The sequence below is a fragment of the Rhodnius prolixus genome, unplaced genomic scaffold (genome assembly GCF_049639745.1).
Source record: "Rhodnius prolixus isolate KJV_2025 unplaced genomic scaffold, Rpr scaffold_3, whole genome shotgun sequence".
NCBI lineage: Eukaryota > Metazoa > Arthropoda > Insecta > Hemiptera > Reduviidae > Rhodnius > Rhodnius prolixus.
In genome coordinates, this window is record NW_027411603.1 from 15,659,633 (window position 1) to 15,679,665 (window position 20,033).

A 20,033-nucleotide genomic window follows, 5' to 3' on the forward strand; every position below is an offset into this window, starting at 1 on the left:
TTTTTGTTATCAACTGTCTATTCTTTTCAGAAAGTTTAGAATTTCGATTTATGATTGAAAAAAACATGGTGGATGGCAATCTTTAGCTTTATTTACCCAGTCCTTGTTCATAATTTGCATTGTATGTGCCTGTTCGAAATTTTCTGGAAGCAAGTAGCGACTGTTTTTTACATTGCTAACTGCCCACTCTGTGGGCTAGAGATGGGATTGAAAAATATTATAAATATAATTGGCTCCGGGATAGATACCTGGGGGATTCTTGCAGCAGCCACATTATTAAATTATAATTATAATTAAAAGAGTTTCCTCTTTTGGTAATCATATCTTATAAATTGAATATTGACTGGATTGGGAATCAAACTAGCTTTTTCATTTTCCAGAATTTTCTTTTTTCCTTCATTTTTTAAAAATATGTATTTGCATATTTCTTTAAGACGATTAAAACAAATAATTGTCTTTTCGAACATTCTAAACGTCTTAGAGAAATATGGAAATATATTTAAAGAAAATAAAATAAAAATAATTGGAGTTTATAAGGGTTTTTTGATCCTCATAGAGGCTGGCAATGATACTACAATAAAGGCTTCGGGTGCCTATAACCTCATGGCCTTAAATTAAAAATAAAATAAATAAATGTGAAAGTACAATTTTTTTAATGCAATGTTTCCTTTATTTTATTTTATTAATGAAAAAATTGATTCATTTACAAATCTATATCGATTCAAGAAAAGAAAAAACTTTATTATCCATGTATCCAGGATAATCTGAGGTTAATTATTCTTAAAATATTTTAATAACTAACTGTCACATCTGTTGTTATCTTTTATTATCTAATTTATTTCGCTTGAATTTAAAAATATTTAACATTTGAAGAGTAAGAATGAAGCTGTTAATTTCTTCATGGTGAGAAGTGCGGAAAGAGATGATATTGCGGGGCAGCTTCCGCAACATCCGCCTAATGCTCTACCAATATTCTTTACCAATATTCTTTTGGAAATATTAACTGCTGCGAACCTCTTTCTATAATAGGGCGTTGGATTAACCTAAATTCCGTGTGCATGCGCAAAAGATAGATATGTGGATTAAAAAAAAAAGTCAGCTGGAATCAGTACTTTATATTTAATTCAGTACTTTTTTTTTTTCAAGTTTGAGGGCAAGTATCTGACCGTAGATGTATTCTTTTTTATATCACTCTATCTCTAAATGGCTTTGTTTTCGAAGGTTTCGCATCTTAATTTTAATCTTTTTTAAAGGAAGTGAATTTTTTACAAAAATCCAAAGTTAGCGAGGAAATTTGATGAAAAAACTAAAAGACAAATCTATTTCGTACTTTTCGTGAAAAAAACTGAGATAATTCTTTTAAGCATGGAACGCAGGACAGTCTGTATTGATAAAACAGCACTGTAAGCGCTCATACTTTCACGCAACACAATAATTATGATGATAAGCTCAAAACAAATAGTTTATTTATTCTACATTGTCAATAAACAGAACACAACAAATGTTATTCTGCTTGGTTTGCATAGAATTGGTTCTGGATTTTGTGTTTTTCTTCACCACGATTAATTAAACTTTCTTGTTTAAATAGCAATGTTTATTTATTTAACCTAATTAGCTGAATTTATACGCTCCAATCTTTTCTCTTACTTCGAGATATGTTTGCTTCCAATTTTCTAAATTTTGGTTTTTGTAGATTAGGTAAGCTAGTTTGCCGCTGCCTTGGAATCTCAGTATGTTTGCGACGCTTTGTATTGGTGCATACCGCCAGTTGCCAATCTCAACGCTGTTCTGGTTACGAGTGTTATTACCGCCTATTGGCGGTAGTTTACCGCTAATGTCTGATCACTCCTATGAATTTTATTTATTTATTATTATTATTATAAATGAGATTATATTACACTGACGAATTGTGTTATATATAAAAATATTATCAATATTTGTATTTTGTTGTAGTGACGAAAACTTTCAACTACATATCTAAGCTCTCTAATCGCCTAATCTGAGTAATTATTAACGGCGCGTGCAATGAGAATGTTTTTTTTTTTTAGAATTTATATCATATTAACCTAAAGTAACTTAACTTACCCTATAAAACTTCTAATTCCAGAGACCTGCGAAGCTAATATGTATTGTTGGTTCGATTCCCGGTCTTAGGCGTTGGATATTATTTAATGGTTAATAAAAGAAATTTACAGTAAAGGCTAGTTGCCTCCGTCCACGACACCTAAATTGGTAATTGGACGTTAAGCTGAAAAAATAGGCGATTACCTTACTTTTACTTCTAATTCCAATCTTATTGCCAAAAAAGCCCAACATTTCTCGGAAACCAGCAACACGAGAAACTTTAAAATATAAACTAAACAAGCCACTTCCTCTTGCCTTACACCCTTTTAAATTCTCTCTAAGCGAAGTCCGACGCACCTTTAGAAAAGCACTAGGAACCTCCCAACCTCATAGATCCTACTATATTTTCCTAAAAAGGCAATAATTTTCCTAACGTATATCTTCAATACTGATCTGTGAATTAATTCCCCGACCACTTGAAATTCTCACTCATCAAAATGGTTCCAAAACCCAACTATCTCTAATCGGCAAAATCTTAGAGAAACTTATTTTTTTTACTTCGAAACTTTTTTGACCGCTTTATCCCATCCTCAAGGATAAGAGACAATTTAGATTCGAATCCAAAAAATATGAACTTCATGGCCATCGAAGTAATATAACTATGAGAAAGTAAAAAAAATAAAACAGTTTTGTCCAGTTTCAGGTAGAGTTTGCAAACCAGCTATCCTTCTAAAGTCAAAGTATCAAAAAGGATAGGCTTGATATGTTTTAAGTTAAACTTATCTCAACGGTATTTTGTTTCTATCACGAAAAGCATAAAAACAAAGTTAAGAAAGTTCTCAAAGGCGAACTTCTGGTCAATTGTTTTTGTTAAACTTCGAATTTAGTTAATAGCTGATATAGCTGTTACAGTTCAACTTCGAAGACATCTTCTAACCTCGGTCTATGGTATATTTTTATAAGCACTCTCATTTCTATGAACCTATTAAAAAAGGCGCTCAATATTTTACTCAAAAGAAGTCTTTTTATAAATGTCTTTAGACCGACACTTTGCAAACTATTAGGAAGTTATTACTTTAATTTTTAGTGACACAATGTACACACTAAACTATGAATAGCTACACATACTCGTACATACACACCCTTTGATGATTATTATCGGTGATGGAACTTAGTGGTTTGTGGCGTCGAATTGGGATGTGAAGTTAGGTCCCAGCATTATCTCCTCAACCTCAAAACCAATTTATACCTGTTTACCTAAGAACAATAGACTCAATTATTAAACTAAAGAGACGTTTATCAATAGTTGTGTGTAACGTTAAACCTGTGTTATTAACATTATCTTGTCTCTTAGTAAATACAAATCTCTTGTGTTAATCCAACACATTTCCTATAATTGAATGTAAGTATAGGGTATGGTGTTTCCTCTACAGCATGGAATTGATTTCCAGTGGCTGTAACTTTAGTGACGTGGTAGAGGAAATCACTTTGTTACATTTAAAAAAAAAATATATATATACATATATGTTACATATATACAGGATGTTTCAGGGTTAAGTGACCTAACTGGAAATATGAATTTAGGACCTCAAAACAAGAAAAAATTGTCCGATGAAGGTATGCCCGTTAACGCTTTGTTTATGAGATATTCACGTCTAAAGATTTTAGAACGAATGATAAATTGTTTGTATAACTGCTAAAATCACTTTGTGTCTCTAACTGCACATACCAATATTGACCTTTTACGGAATAATACCATCTGGAATTTGCACTGTGGGCTTTCTAATTAATAACTCTTTCTCAATAAAATTTATCAGTTTGACGCTTTTACAGAATTTGCATCATTATGCATCGCATTTATTCTAACAGTGAATATGCCGATATGGTGTTTGTGTATGGTTTTTGCAGTGCTGCCCGTCGTGAATATTCTGTACGATTTCCGAATAAAAGATTACCATAAAAGACTATCTTTGGGTCCACATTTCAACGTCTTAGAGTAACTGGCATATTTGCTTTAATGCCACGTTCTGATGGTGCTCTTGCCCCTTAATGAAATGAAAGGAGTGCGACAGTATTACAATTTTTTGATGATAATCCGTCCGCCAGTGTATGAGCAGCTGCAGCTGAATTACATATTACGCCAACTCTCTAAGGAGGATAAGGAGAACTTTCTTTGCAGATGGACGTCACCCATAGCGTTATCAACGGTACGACATTTATTAACGCAAGAATTTTGTCAAAGAAATTTTTACGATTGTACTTAAATCAAGTTGATCTTAAGCCACAATTTAAGCATCATATTCTCTGAACGGATGAAGCGATAAGGTGTCACACAAGAAATGTTTAACCAAAAAACTTATCTCTGGATGCTCGAAAATCATGCAATTCGTGAGCACCATTTGCAGCGTGAGTTTCAGTGATATTAAACAATATTTTAATTGGTCCGGATTTCTTACCGATTTCAGCAGTTTCTTAGTAATTATTACATTTTGATTGAAGTTGTTTCGCCTCAACTCAGAAGGAACTCATGGTTTCAATTAGATGGTTGTCCAGCACATTGCGGCAGAGGTCCACGAAAGTGGCTAAATCAACATTATCCCAATCGATGAATTGGCCGAGCAAGACCGTCGGCTTAGCCTGCTTGCTCTCCAGATCTGACACCAATGGATCGCTTTTTCTTGGGGTGCCATTAAAGGTCTATGAAATGCCGGTCAATGATCTTCATTCTTTAAGAAGAAGAGTAACTGAATCAATAACAGCAATCCAGTGCTGTTCGGCTATTGCTGCTGTGGAAGAAAGATAGCGATTCCTCATTTTCTTTATTATTTATTTATTTACTTTTAATTGTCATTATTTTCTATTAATAAAGTAGTTGGAAGACACTATTAATTTTTTTTTTATTATAACCTACCTAATAATAATTTGTAAAATGAAGATCTTTAGGCGTGAATATCTCATAAACAAAGCGTTAACGGGCATTCCTTCAAAAGAATTTGTTTTCTTGTTTTGAGGTCCTAAATTCATATTGTCACCTAGCAAACACAATCAATCCAGCCTAGTTTTAAGAAGTTAGAAATGGTTTGACGGTCCGGAATTGTGATGTTTTTTAGACTTGAGTCTTTTTCGGTTTCTATAACGTACTGTAGGGGGGTAATAATAACTTTGTATTATAGTTTCCTTAAAACACATCTTTTTCGAAAGAATGTATGCGAAATTGCGAGATATATGTTATTAAAGCGATACTGCCCTACTACAACTCTACTTCCTGGCATATATGGAAATTCCGCTTCATTGAAATACGCTAACTGTAATGTTGTCTGAGAAAAAAAAAATGACCGCTGTAATAATAATACACCAGAAGGAAGAAAATGCCTTGAGGGCATTTGAAAGGAAGGATACGGGAGGCGAGTTACCAATATTGTGTGCATGTATACTCTTTGTTGCATGTTTTCGAGCAGCTGCGGATTGGGTTTATTGTGAATTGCAGATTTTCCCTTCTTTTTTTTTTTTTTCTCTTGTGATTTCAATGTATTGAAAAGCTTGTTTTGACGATTTTCTATTGTGTTGAATTTGAAGGAAAGTTTTATTTTTAGAGTTATGGTGAAAGTAAATCAGATTAACGAATTCATTTTTTTTATTATTATTAATTTTGAGACAGAATTACGTTTTAGCATTTCATTTTTAATTTGAATTTATGAAAACTTTTTCAATAGTTTTCTTTTTCTTTGTTTTTCTTTCTTTTTTTTTTTGAAAACATTCTTTAATTTCCTCGTAACATTAAATAAATATTTGAACCTTACCCACAGATAGCTCTATGGTCAAAAAATTCATGTTATTTTCTTCTAAAAATTCTTATTAATCCTCTTTAATATTATCTCAGCGGGTGCAATGGCCGTACATAATACTGAAATTGTATCTCATATGAGAGCCTTCATCTCTTAACCTGTTAAGTGTGTTTGACGTGTATACTCGTTGTGAAAAATATAAAATTGAGTTCTATAGTACATTTCCAAAATAGCATTAGCATGTGGAGTGGTAAGCTGTTCGGATTCTAAGTCCACGATAGGAAGTCTAGTAGAATGCGGAGCCGAAGGATCGCAATTGTATTATTTTAGACCAAAGGTTTTAATGTGCATGCCTCTTGCGGCTGCAGATCCCGGTTACTTGTCTCAAGTGCGTCTATGTGGGCTCTGTCTTAAGAAAATGAGCCCAGTAGTTAGTGTCCGGGCCAACCAAAAACTAAGTCCATTGTTGAGATAATTTAGGAAAAGATGGCTGATGCAACGTTAGTTGTCGCTTCGTTTAGTTGCCCAGTTTAAGTGAGATATGAACATGGTAGTATACATTTAAGAGCTCCAGAATAAAATTTGAAACCAGCGATATACTGGTAGCGATGACCGAGAACGTGACCTTCGATATGTGTTCTGGCTTTATGATCCTATGATCACGCGTGGCGTATATCCATTTCTTGATCGTTATCCGAATCTTATGAACTACCCATTTTATTAATTTTTTTTCAGGCTTATCCCTGAAAGCTTATAAGTACCAGCTTGAATATAAAATAGATTTTTCACCATACTTTAGGCGGTGCTAATGTCCTCATAATTATTACCAATAAAATGTGAAAGCTTAAATCAATTGAAAAATAAAGTTGATAAATACTTCTTTCTTCATTTCCGAATTATTTCGTAATATGTAATAAAAATAAATTTAAAGACGTTGAATTATTCATATGTAGTAAGCATGAATTTACATTTGATAAAGTTATAACTACAGCTGCTTAAAAACATCAAGCTTTTCTTTTAAGTAAGTTAATACCTCAATGTTTATTCAATAACTTTGTTGTCTTTTAAACTGCTAAGGACTTTAAGAATAACTCTATGAAAAGCAAACTTTGAATGACTGTTAAATTATACTGTTCCCATCTTATTGTAGTTCTCGCTGAAACTGTGTCTGTTCCTTTTTTTTAATGTTTATACAATATCTTGTCTAACAACTTTGAAAGTGAGGGGCGCTTTTGCCGAAATGCGCTTTTGCACAACGGTGCCGTGCCTTAATTATTACGATTCTATGATTTGAAACAAAATCAACGAAGAAGTGAATTCTTTTAAGTTTAAATGAATTAGAAACCCTTAATTAATAATTTTTTTGTGTGGAAAATCTGATTTTTAGAGCTCCCCTTTGAATCCAATCTAGGGGCTTGATTCAAGTTCGTGTCAATCAAGAGTTCACAATAAAGGCTAATAGGATTTCATTTTACGTTAAGAGTTGCATTCACACTTTACATAAATACGTGTATATTTAGTCTGTAATAGACTATACTGTAAATACTTCTTTTAATTTTAATCCTAGTAATTAACTTTTTCAGAAGAAAATCCATCTTCTCTCTGTTATGTTTCTGTTCAGTATCCCCACGCATGCAGCGTTTCATACAACCCAGCTTGTCTCTTATCTCCCACTTTGCTTTATGTAACTATGATCACAAGTTTTTATTACCTTAAGGAGAATTTTTCTCAGATATTAAGCAGAAACCCTGTGGCAAAAACTTGAGAGATTAAACGAAACTCTTCTTTTAGTTTAATATTTGTTACGTTATATCCTACGTTTCAAAGGGATTCTTCTTTTTTAATATTTACATTTTTAGTCTATATTACTTTTAATCATAGCCTGTCAATGGTACATCTTTCTAAAAAAAGAAAATTTGTACTCTTGGAAATCAATAATATCTCTCTTTAAAAAAATCTTGTAGTTTCGCTCTTCTTTCCTCTATAACTAAGTATATCTACCTGATTTTTTTACTTCTATTTTAAACTGGTTGAAAAAGCTAAAAATTGCAGACAAGAATGGTTTTAACATAACAATTGAGGACTTCCTGCCAACAACCATGAATGAATGATAAATTCAATTTATTTACAGAATATATATATATATATATATATATATATATATATTGTATACAGTATTTACAAAGAACACTGATAACTTTTCTTTCATCTGCTTTTTGTTTACACACAGTGGTTTTAAAATGCACTTGTTCATTTCTGGAAAAAATTAATAATAAAGTACTGAGTTTAATAAAGCGTTGGTCCAAAACTGAACTTTGAAGTGTGATGTTCGTTGCAGCTACAATTCTGAACCCAGAAATTTCTGAGTCTAGGCTGTCTTACCATTTATAATAATAATCGGTACCACAGCTCATCACTGAACCTAGCCCTCCTAAACTCGCTTCCGCCTGTCATCTTTATTCGCTGCAGCAACCTTCCAGTTTCTTACGTGGGGTAGTTCTCAATTTACATTATAAAATATAGGTTTGCCATTTACTAGTAGACAGTATTTTGTGTACTTGTTAGCTTACATTTAATTTTTCTGACGCGGAACAGTAATTTATTTGGATAACCTTGAACAAATAAGTTGTCGGCGGTGCAGAGCTACGATTTTAAATACCTTTTCATTTTTTAATATACCATTTTCGGTGTTGCAGTTCAGTGGTAGATCTGGTTCATTGTTTATAGGTTGCCTTGGTTTTGGAATTTCAGTAGCTGCTTCTTTCAATTTGGCAAAACTCTGGAGGTCATTAACATCAAATATCGATTCTTTTGTTCGTTTTTATTTAGCAATACCCAAAATATTGACCAATTTGAATTTTGTTTATCTGGTAACTTAGTTGATAATTTTGTCATAAACTTAAAATTGGGTCACTGGCACTTGAAATTGGTCTACTAAAAGAAATAGAAAGGAAACCTGCCTCCTGAGAAAATAGAAAGGTAGTTCATGAGACACTATTTAAAAATTATAATTTTGTGGAGTTCTATGAAATTTCACCGCTCATTGCTATTCGTACAATTCCACGCTCGATTTTTGGCAGTTAGGGCACTTGCAATTATTACTTTTCGTTAAAAAGAAACTGAGAATTAAATTTACCTTACTTTAAAGTACTGTATTATTAAGTTCACTATTAAAAGAAATGGCTGATAACAAATAGTTATTTTTTGTACCTGATAATAATAATTTAAATTTTATGAGTCGCTATTTTTTTTTTTTTTTTAACCTCCTTTGCCGATCTATTTCCTGGTACAAATCCAGCATTTTTATAATAATTGTAAAATAAAAATTAAATTTTCCAATTACGAGAGCGCTCTGGTGGCGTAGTTTGTAAACACAAATTTTACAAATTTAGCTCCTTTTGCGAACTATTTCCTGATACAAATCCAGCAATTTTTAAAGATTTTTATATAAATTGAATTTTCCAGTTATGAGAGCGCTCTAGTGGCATTCACTGCAAACTCAATTGTAAACAAAGTAGGTTACACATAAAAATAGTATTGAGGGTACTTTTACTTCCTCTTTATTAATATTAGGTGTAATTTGTTGGATTTACAAACAGGAAAAGAAGATTTTATAATTAATTTATAATTTATTTACGAGTTTAATTATATCATGTTATTGAGCAATAGTTTATTACATACAGTGACTCCCATTAATATTGGGACACCTATTACAAAATGATTTAAAAGGAAAATGAAAACAACATACAAAAGTTTGGATTATTATTTTTTTTAACATTACATTAGCAACATCTGTAGAAATTATATATAAGTATAAATCGATGAAATTCCAAACTGTTAGGTAGCACTTTTTGAAAAAGTGTAAAATAAAGCTCTCAAAAATATTGGGACACCAGAAGTGCTAGTGTTTAAACGTTCAATATTAAAATCTCATACTATTTAATAATTGGTTGGTAATAATTTAATAATTGCTTTTTGACTTAAAACAGCCCTCAAACGATCAGGCATGGATGAAACAAGTTTTTTGGTTAATTCAGGTGGTGTTTTTTTCCCATTCTTCCAGGAAACATCGTTTTAATTCATTTTTGTTAGATATTACTCGTTTGCTTAAAGCACTAGCTAAATATTGCCATAATTGTTCAATGGGATTAGGATCTGGTGACTGCGGAGAGGTTGGGAAAACTTTTCGGCAATTATATAACAGTCACTGACGTATCACCCAAGCCGTAGGTTTGGGGTCGTTCTCTTGGTAGAATTTAAAAGACCCTAAAATACCCAATTTTTTGGCACTTTTTCCAAATTATTTTTTAATATATTACTATAAACTATTTTGTCCAACATTCCATCAATAAACACTAATTCTCCAAATCCTGATGCGCATCCAGCCCCAAACCATAACTGACCCATCTCCACCCGGAGGTGGAGCTTTAAAACCCTTTAATGTTGGCTGTAAATTCTTCTTTTCGAGCTCAGCATTCGCTTTCCTCTAGCCCATAACCCTTCCATCTGACTGAAAAACATTAAATTTTGATTCATCGCTAGAGTATATCATTCCAAAAGTCACTATTTCCATTAAAACATTTTTAGGCAAATTTCACTCTCTTAACACGATTTATCTTACTGACAAAAGGATTCTTCCAGGCTATTCTACCATGATAGTCGAGTTTTCTTAGCACTCTCCGAACAGTTTCTGCCCCTTTTTTGCTTTCTAAACATGTCAAAAATTTCACATTGAAGTTTTGGAGCACTAAGTCGGTGATCTTTTTTAATTCTTTTAATATATAACGCTGCTCTCTCTCAGAGAGCAGTTGAGGACGGCCTTTTTGTGGGGTTGAAACAATTCTTTTTTCTTTTTGGTAACGCTGAATGATGTTCCACGCAGTAGATGTTTTAGGTCCGATCAGTTTTTCTGTCCCTCTAAAACTTTTTTTTTTTGTCTTTGTGCATAGAAATTACAATTTTTCTTTGTTCAATCGTTGTATTTGTATTTTTGCGCGACATGTTACACCTGGCTTGATTTATATAAACTAATTTAATTATTAATTTCATATTGAATATATGCTTAAGGTAAATATTTACAAATTGTATAAATATTCGGGCAAAACCTTGGACAAACTATAAATTATAATAGTGTCCCAATATTTATGAGAGGTAGAATTTGCACTTATTATTATATATATTTTTTTTAATCTACCAAAACATTTTTATGAACTTATTTAAATAGTTTTTATTTAATTAATAGTAATTATAAAATGAAATGAATTTATAAAAATTTGAATAAATGGGTGCCACTTTTAATTTTCGTCAATTTTTAACTTCTGTATGTACTGTCCCAATATTAATGGGAGTCACTGTATGTATCTAAATAAAAAGTATCACTTTTAGTCAATGTTTTTTATTTATTCAGCCACCTACAAAAATATTTATTAAAATGTAAATAAATGGTATTGATTCAGAAAAAAACGTTTTGTTTTGCTCTTTTAAATATATTTATATCAAATAGAATATTTAATAGAAATTTTTGCAAATTTCAGTGAATAAAAAAAGAAACTTTGTTAATAGATTGGTGCTTCTTATCGTTGAAGTTAAAAATTGTACATCTTTCAAACCAATCATAAACATGATTTTATATTTATACACATAAGGACATATAGCCGTACAAAAGTGATTTATACAAAATATCTAACTAATTAATTTTAACTAACTACACTAAAAAGAAATGTCCTTTCCATCCTTCGAACTTCCTAAAAAGAATTAAGCCAGAAAAGTCACCAAATAAAAGTCATTATTCTGTTAAATGAAGTTTAGAGACAATTTTAGGAGGAAAGTCAGTGGGCTTTAATCTTGAACTTTTTGTTTATCAAGGTCAGTACTGTCTTGTCTTTATGAACAATGAAGATTTTATAGAATTTCAAAATACTTCTATACAAACATCTGAACAACTGAAGGTAGTTCTAGATAAAGGTAGTTCTGTTTAATAAGAGAAATTAGAAAATAAATAACTGCTAATAAACTTTAAATGAATATTATCAGGTACAAAAGATGACTATTTGTTATCGCCATCTCGTTTATTAGCTAGTGAACTTAATTATATAACACTTTAGAAAACTAATTCACTATTCTGCCTTGCAATTTACTTTACCAATGATTCTATGACATTAAGTATGATTAAACCTAATTTGAGTTGTGAAATCGATTTTGGAACTGCTAAAATGTGCTGAAGGAAAGGGTTAAAAAAATACATTTGGTCACTGAATACAGCACATCGAAATAAGAATATACATCAAATAAGTTGAAAATATGGAGCTTCTACTATCTGGTTCTAGCGTGGCGATAAAATCAGCTGCATTTCATGAGTTTATATTAATAATATTTTAAGTTTACGTTAATAATTACGCAGTTGCACTCATTAACTAGTCAGCGTGTGTGGTGTGCTTTGTGTTGTCAACCTAAGATGATCCTTGACTGGAAGTGCCTACTGCTGAGATAACCCGATATACATTCAAGGCTTTTCTCATTTTAAAGGCACCACTATTTAATTTGAAGATGAAGATTTTCCCCAAAGTTGCTTTTATTTTTTCTTCGAAGCAAATTTGTCATGATCTACTCTGTTGATGAAGCTGTAACGGGACTACTTGAGTTTGAGTTAATATGAATTTGAACAATTAAGAAGTTGGACAGTCTTAGAGAAAATAGATTTAACTTGGAAACTCAAGTGTTCCTAAAATTAAATGCTCGTTTTCCACCACGACCTTACCAAATAACTCAGAAGATAAATAACTATCTAAAATAAATCGTTTGTCCAATGACGAAACCTGAGTTAGCTGCTTTATTATTTTATTTTGATATTGTTGAAACGCTAATTTTAATTCAAAAAATACCCTCTTTCCAATTTCTTTTATCGCAATCAATTTCCTCTCAACCATTCATTCTTTTGTGTCATTTAGCTTCTATATTTCAAACTTTATCTCTTCTCCGTTTCTCGAGTTGTACTCTTCAAACATTTTAGTGATTCCTTCCCTTATTCTCATTAAATCGACGAAACAAAATCCAAAAAGAAAGCGTTGAATGTTACTGTTTTTTAGTTTCATTTTCATTTCAATAATTAAAGTTATACTTTCTTTTGTGTTTTACAGTTACCCTAGATGGCTGCAAACCAGTTTATCTGTGGAAATCGATAATAAGGTCAAAGAAAATGATACAGTGATTGCAATTATTGTGTACCGTGATCTTGGTCAATTTTTTCCTAAACAGTTTTCACAAAAATTGGCGTAAGTACTTTTTTTTAACTTTTCCCTGGTATACAAGTTTTTCTTCGTTCGATTCATTTATTATGCTTCTTTATAAGAATTAATTTTAAAGAAATTAATTGTTTAGATATAGGATCTGAAAGCATATTCAGACAATTGAACTTTAAACATATATTTTATGTAAATCTATCGTTCCCAAAAAAAATGAATAGAGTTCTATCAGGAGGCTTATATTTCATGTTAGGACATAAAAAAAGGTTCGTTTATTTTACTGTGGCAATAAAAATACCTTCTGTATGTATTTAAAAAAAAATAATAATACAGTAAACTTATTTGAATACAATTTTAATTCATTTCAATGATTTTTTATTCTTCCGGTTAAGTAAAAAGGGAAATTAAGTAATGCATATTTCTCATGCGAGCTGAACGTTGCAACTACCAAATTAGGTGTGGTGGATGTAGGCAACTAGCAAATGTATTTTACTATAAATTTCTCATATTAACTGACACATTTAAATTCATCGGCCTAGATTAGGATTCGGACCCAGTACCACACAACAATCTTAGCCTCTAACCGCTCGTCTTTGGGTGGCATAGGGAAAGAGAATTATGGTATAATAATCGGAGTAAACTTGATAATTTGAAGTTATGGATTCAGTGCATCTATGTAATAATGGATGGGTACTTGGTGTAAAAAACCCTTAACAGTAAGTGAGGGTACCCTATCTAAAAGATGCCAAAACAATATTATTTACTAATTTTAATCGATGTTTATTTTTTGAAGTCGTCATTCTTTTATTAACAATATTTTTAAAATAATATTTCCAACTGAGATAAAATTAAATTTGTTCTGTGTTGTGTGACTGTAAAATTAAATTGCGAAACGAAGTTCTTGAGTGGTTCTATCGACTTTTTTTTTTTCAGAATGTGGCGAATTCAAAGTATAAAATGAGTAAGCATGACTCTGTTGATGATGAACTTGAATTCTCTGTAAATTTGCTAAATCAAAACAGTAGCACCCATTTAAGTACCTCTGCTGGCCTTGTGTGTTGTGTGGATGCCTAATGTGTTAGTGTTAGTGTCTGTCCCCGGTGTGATGACCGCATGAACGCCAAGAACCCTTTGGGTACTCAACTTTCTTATTAAAAACAAAATCCCAAGTATGACAAAGCTATTACGAAAATACAATCTATCCAACAATTAATTTCTTTTAAAATAATAAAGAGAAATACATATTTATTCTTATTAATTAAGATATAATTTCATAATTTTTAACTCTTTTATGCACACAATTTTGATAGGCAGACAATTTGTAGTCTGTTATAAACTGCACGCGTCTTTATTCTCAAGTGGAAAGTCTGTTGGTCTCAATATCGCAGTGTTGGCTGTCAATGTAAGTGATATCATCATGTTCCCTCTTTCAATGAAGTATTTTTCTAATGGCCAATTAAAATGCGCAGTTTAACGGTCGGTTAATCGATTTAAACTCCTGACTTGATTTGATGCTTAGAAGGAAAAAAAACCTTCACATTTTGTACAAATTAAAGAAGAAACCATGTTTTAATGGAGTTTGTTCTTTATATATTAATTATGGGTAAAAAAAAGCGATTATTTTTTAAATAAACAAAATAAAAATAAATTTAGAGTGTCTGTAGTAAAACCAAATGATAAACCTTCAATAAAACTGATAAAGCTTTAAATTTATCATTATTTCAGCAATTTTCTTTTATCACTTTTCCCGGCAAAATGTTTTCCATGTTTGGATGGTGATATAGTTTTTTTTAATAGCTTAAATTTTACTAGCTATCCCTTCCAATCTTCCCCTAGGAAAATTTTTCCATTTAGATAACTTTGTTACTTTCTAGATACAAAATTAATGTATTTTTAACGTTAGTAAATCAGTTTTCAAAGCTGTAATGCCCAACAATATAGATAATGGCGTCTTTTTTGTCTTTTTTTTTTTTTTGAAAATTTTCTGTGTCTGGAAATAATTTATTCATATAAACTCTAGTCTACCTCAATCATCCACGTTCTAATAGTATACGGAATCTTTTTAAACCTCACATTTCTTGTATTCAAGCTGTGTTATCTGGTTAACGTGATGCATCTATAAATGTTAATATAAAAATAAATAAAATTCTATAAAAATAGTGAATATTGGGTACAGTAATTAGGGTAATAGTAATAAAAAAATTGACTTAGCCATAAAATTAGCGAAATAATATTCTATTTTTTTTTTTTTACTAGGTAACCGCAGTATTCTCACTTAAAATAGTTTTAATACATCAATTTTTATTTTAGTGAGAGTAAGAAAATAATAATTAATCCTCAATATCTCTGTTTCATTTGATTGTCCTCTTCGATGTAGTCTACGCTTTTTATTTAAGTTATTGTATTTCTATCTGTAGACTGAAGAAAGGCTTAAGGTCGCTGAAAAGTTAATTAATAATTAGAAATTTGAGACTAAATCAATTAACATTCAGGATATTTGTGACAACCTTTACAATAATAAATAGGAGTAAAATTGAAATAGTTTTCTCATGAAAGTTTTATCTCGATTATCCACCTTAGAATGTTCAAATAAAGTGAACTTTTATTACAAAAGTCGATATATATATCAATTTATAGGCATTGGAACAGCAGCTTTTTCTTTCCTTTTTTATTCATTGGGTCAAAATTGCGTTCTGGAAATTGCGTTTATCATATAAGAAGAGGTCCGTGACAACATACCTGCCTTGTGTTACGTTGTACACACTTATGTGCAATATTTCATTAAGTCCGTAGGAAAAAGCCGGCGATGTTATTCTTCTATTACAGCCTCATTTGACTTACACTCCACTCATAGGAGAGAAAGGTATGACGCACCACATGAAAAACGACAAAAAGAAGAAGAAGAAGAATACTATTGAGTGCCGTATCTGTAAGCATCATGGGGGAGTGTTGTGGGTCGGACCGGCGCAATACAGTCAAGCTTGGTAGGCAGAAGCAATAAATATTATTTATGTAGGGGAGCAAAATAAGTTGCATTACTGGTACTGATAGGCCCAACAGAGCAGTTTTAAAGCGCCACGCGGAAGATGATGATCCGTAACATGAAGTCACTCTCATGTGGAGAAATCTACGAAGATGCACTTTGAACTCTCTTTTATTTAAAGCGTATGCATATAATGCACTTTTGTAACTTGAAAATAAGAACTTCAGCAGAGATTGCATCAGAGATGTGGTGACATGGAGTGTGTGTATTAGAGAGTGGAATTGAGAAAGATTTAATTTAGTGAAGCCGTGCTAGGACAACGTGTGATAAAGAAGATAAATTCCTTAAATATTGGGAACTAAAGAGCTCGGTAGAAGCGTGTTAAAGATGAGCATACAAGCTCTGGTTTCGAGCCCAAGCTATTGTTAGAATTTTCTCTTGCAAGGGTAGGTACTTAGATAGGGCTCTTGGTTGGCGACAAGCAACTGTTTTTTTTGTAACCAGTGAACATTGCTTGGAGTTTTTCACCTTCTACAGCCACTAGTAAGCCTCTAGCCACTATGGGAACATCTTAGCTTTGTGTGCAGCCCGCGGAACGAAATTCAATTAAAAACGCCCTATGTACTAAGTTAGACATCTTTAGATAGCGTTGCTCTAATACCTGTGGAATTATAGGTAAATGTCCGCTATTTACATCTCTGCAACAGAAAAGATGATGTCACAAGGAGATAAATGAAAAACCCAAAACCCTACGAAAAAAAAGTCCTACTGACGTTTAATTATCTTTCATAATAAGCCCTTTAAGCTGCGGAATGGGTTAAGCGCCTACACCAGAAACAAATTTAAGTTTTTATTGTTTATTTATTATTTTGATCTATATCATTATGGTATTTCTAACCTAAAAAATAGTGTCTTCTTAAGAATACTTAAGGCGTTGAAGAAGCCCAGAAGAAGAAGGAATTATACCGTCAGGTATCGCATCGCTAGTATTGGAGTGATTCTATTCACTTCGGGTACAGAAAAAAATAAAATAAATTAATAAATAAATAGGGCTAAATTTAAAAAATAATCATATACTTTCGCTAATATATATACATTATTCATTTAGGTTGCGTCAAATAAGGAGGAGTACATTTTCCTTATATCACAATTGTTGAATCCTAACATTTATCCAAAAAGAAGCGACAAATAAAGGCGGCTCAATGGTGAGAAATTTAATTTGCCTGGGTAATATATCTATGAAGATCAACATCTAATCTCCCTGAAAAAAATAGATTAGAGAAACTAAGAAGTTGGTTTGTCAAGGAGGGTGGAGAGAACTTTTGTCACCACTGGTGCGGCCCGCAAACGTTATTTAAAAAAATCAATAAAAAGATGTGAATGTTCTAAAAAGTTGCATTGCCGCCTCAAGTCAGTTTAAATTAAATCCACCAGTTTCATTATAACTTACAGAAATCAATTCCTATTTCTATTGAAGGCGTTCCATCTTATCAGAGTTTATTATTAGAAATATACTGTGCACCCACTAGTTTTGTAATTATATTCTTTAATAAAAAGATAGGGTGATAAAGTGGTAAATGATAAGAGTAAACCAACTGCTGTTATAATTGGTACATTAATGAACTCTAAACTAATAACAAGGTCGTCTAGCTACATTCGTATGTGCAGCACATATTGTCATATATGTGCCTACGTACATGATTGTAATCAACATAGCCATAAATCAACTACACCCATGCTATTGACTGGGCAATTTTGCTCCTGAGATAATTCAAAACGTTATTACTATCGATGTTCCCTATATAGTTTCTCCTTACTGATAGTACACGGTGCAAATATCCATCAAATGTCTCGAAATGGTTATTTTCTCTCTGATCGATTAATATTTTGCTCATTAGTGAATATATAAAACTTAATAAGGTGATACATCTATTTCCTAAACAATTAACGTCATTCTTTAATGTTCAAATTTAGAAAGGAAATCAAAACGCACAAATTTACATGGTATTTCCTTAATGATATAAATATTATTATATTTCTACTTATTTGCGATTAGAGTTTTAACTGAACTACATATTTTTAATTTTGAACTATTTAGGATTTCTGTCTAAAGGTATTTCTTTGTCCCCTTCGTGATTCATTAAAAATTTAACAACCCAAAAATTAAGAAGGCTGATGTTGAACAACGTTCCAATTTTCAGTCGTTTTCAAGAAAACGGCCTCTTTATAATTATTTTTTATTGATCACGATAAAAAAATTTTCCCCATAAAAATGACCTTAACTTTTGGCAACAGTAAAAAATTTATTAAACTATTAAATGTCCAACCTTTAATGCTCTTTAAATCTGTCTTCGTTTTCAAATTTATTTGAATAAATGGTTACGAAATGCAACTTCAAGTAAAAAAAAAAAAAACTTCTGTAAACGTCTTGGACTAAAAGTAAAAAGTAAATTATATGTAACAAATAATATGTGTCAAAAAAGCATATGACTTATGACTTTGAAGAGCTGTAGTTAACGAATATTTTATGAGGCTTTGACAGCCATCACTGAAAAATAAAGTTATTTCCAAATTATGCCATCTTCTGTAATAATAATAGGCAGAGTCTTTTTGGTAATTTAATGTATTTTTAAGATGTATTTAAATTTACTGTTAAGAAGTTGCCTACCTCCGTTGTTTCCCCTTAATCTAAATCCCCTACCCACACCCACCCTTCCACAAAAAAATCTGTGCTACTTTTCCCGGCTACTCGTCAGTGGCTTCGTCATCTCCTTTCAACAAGTGGCAGAGAGCGACATATTTCTCTTTATTCTTTTCATTTCTCTTTAATTTCTTTTGTTTCCTTTAACTTTTATTTTCACTTTCAATTCGCTAAAAAACTGTATTATAACTAGAGCACCATCACGGTGATAAAAATGATGCAATTTGTTGTTACTTTCCTTTTAACATTTTTAAATTAATTCTAAATTTTCATTACATCCATCTGTATTCGGAAGTAACTTCCTATTCATATTTTTTCTTTAATTTTTCATATTCCAAACATTTTTCCCAATGTATATTCCATTCATCTTTTTCAATTCCCTTAACTCACGTGAATAGTGCTTTCGTTTCTCAGATATCTAATTCTTGCTTGCCATTCGAGTTTTTATTTACTCTCCCCTTGAGACTTCTAACTTAGTTTTTGGCCATATATTGTTTGTGGCAATAACGATCTGTTATTTAAATGTTGACGCTTGGTTAACACATTGGTTGCTTTCTTGCATTCTTTGTTATCTTTAATAAAGAATAATGTTGGAGAAATCAAGAAGTCATATAGTTATTGGGTTTATGTTTCTTGCCATGAAACCGAAACGCAGCAGTTCAAATGAAATGAATATATATTTTATTTTTACTTATTATTGTTTATTATTATTATTTATTTATTTATTTTTTTGAGAAAAATATCTCAAAAAAGAACAGCTACACAAAACAGCGATTTAATTTCCGTTGAAATCAACTTGTATTATGATACGTAATATCCTCGCGCTCAAATTTCTCCCTCTCAAAAGTTACGAAGCCATGACAATGTCTTTCAGATTGATCGGTAACGCTGACACAAGAATAGCATCTGCTCTGAATAACATGGAACCTTTTGAGGTACGCTGCCCACATCCCTATAGAATTTAGGTTTTTTTTTTTATAGCTATCATTAAGAGTAACTTCAAACCTCCGTTTGACATCAGTATTTTTATTTATTTAATTAGTATGGAACCCCTGTTTTACGAAGCCCCCTTTTTTTCAATGTTGCCATCTTTTATTCCATTCCGGTAAACTTTCCCCTCTTAATTTTCTCCTCAAAAACGATAGAAGATAGTTGGTATTTGTAATTCCAGATTTTCATCATTTGTCGTCTAATCATCTAATGGCCCTTTACCCATGAAATGCGAATAGAAATATCTTGAACAATATTCTTTTTTTTAA

At 31.6% G+C, this 20,033-nt stretch overlaps 1 protein-coding gene across 16 annotated transcripts in view; it reads left to right on the forward strand.

Moving 5' to 3' along the window:
• The window catches only part of LOC141453691 (uncharacterized), a 298,436-nt gene that overhangs the window by 237,815 nt on the left and 40,588 nt on the right, over nt 1-20,033 (forward strand). For all 16 annotated transcript variants that reach the window (XR_012458122.1, XR_012458121.1, XR_012458123.1 and 13 more), the window contains one exon: nt 12,986-13,120. Coding sequence is in view for 12 of the 16 variants with exons in the window: in XM_074127202.1 (XP_073983303.1) it covers nt 12,986-13,120 (135 nt within the window). In the remaining 4 variants the exon portion in view is untranslated. The remainder of the gene's footprint in view (nt 1-12,985; nt 13,121-20,033) is intronic.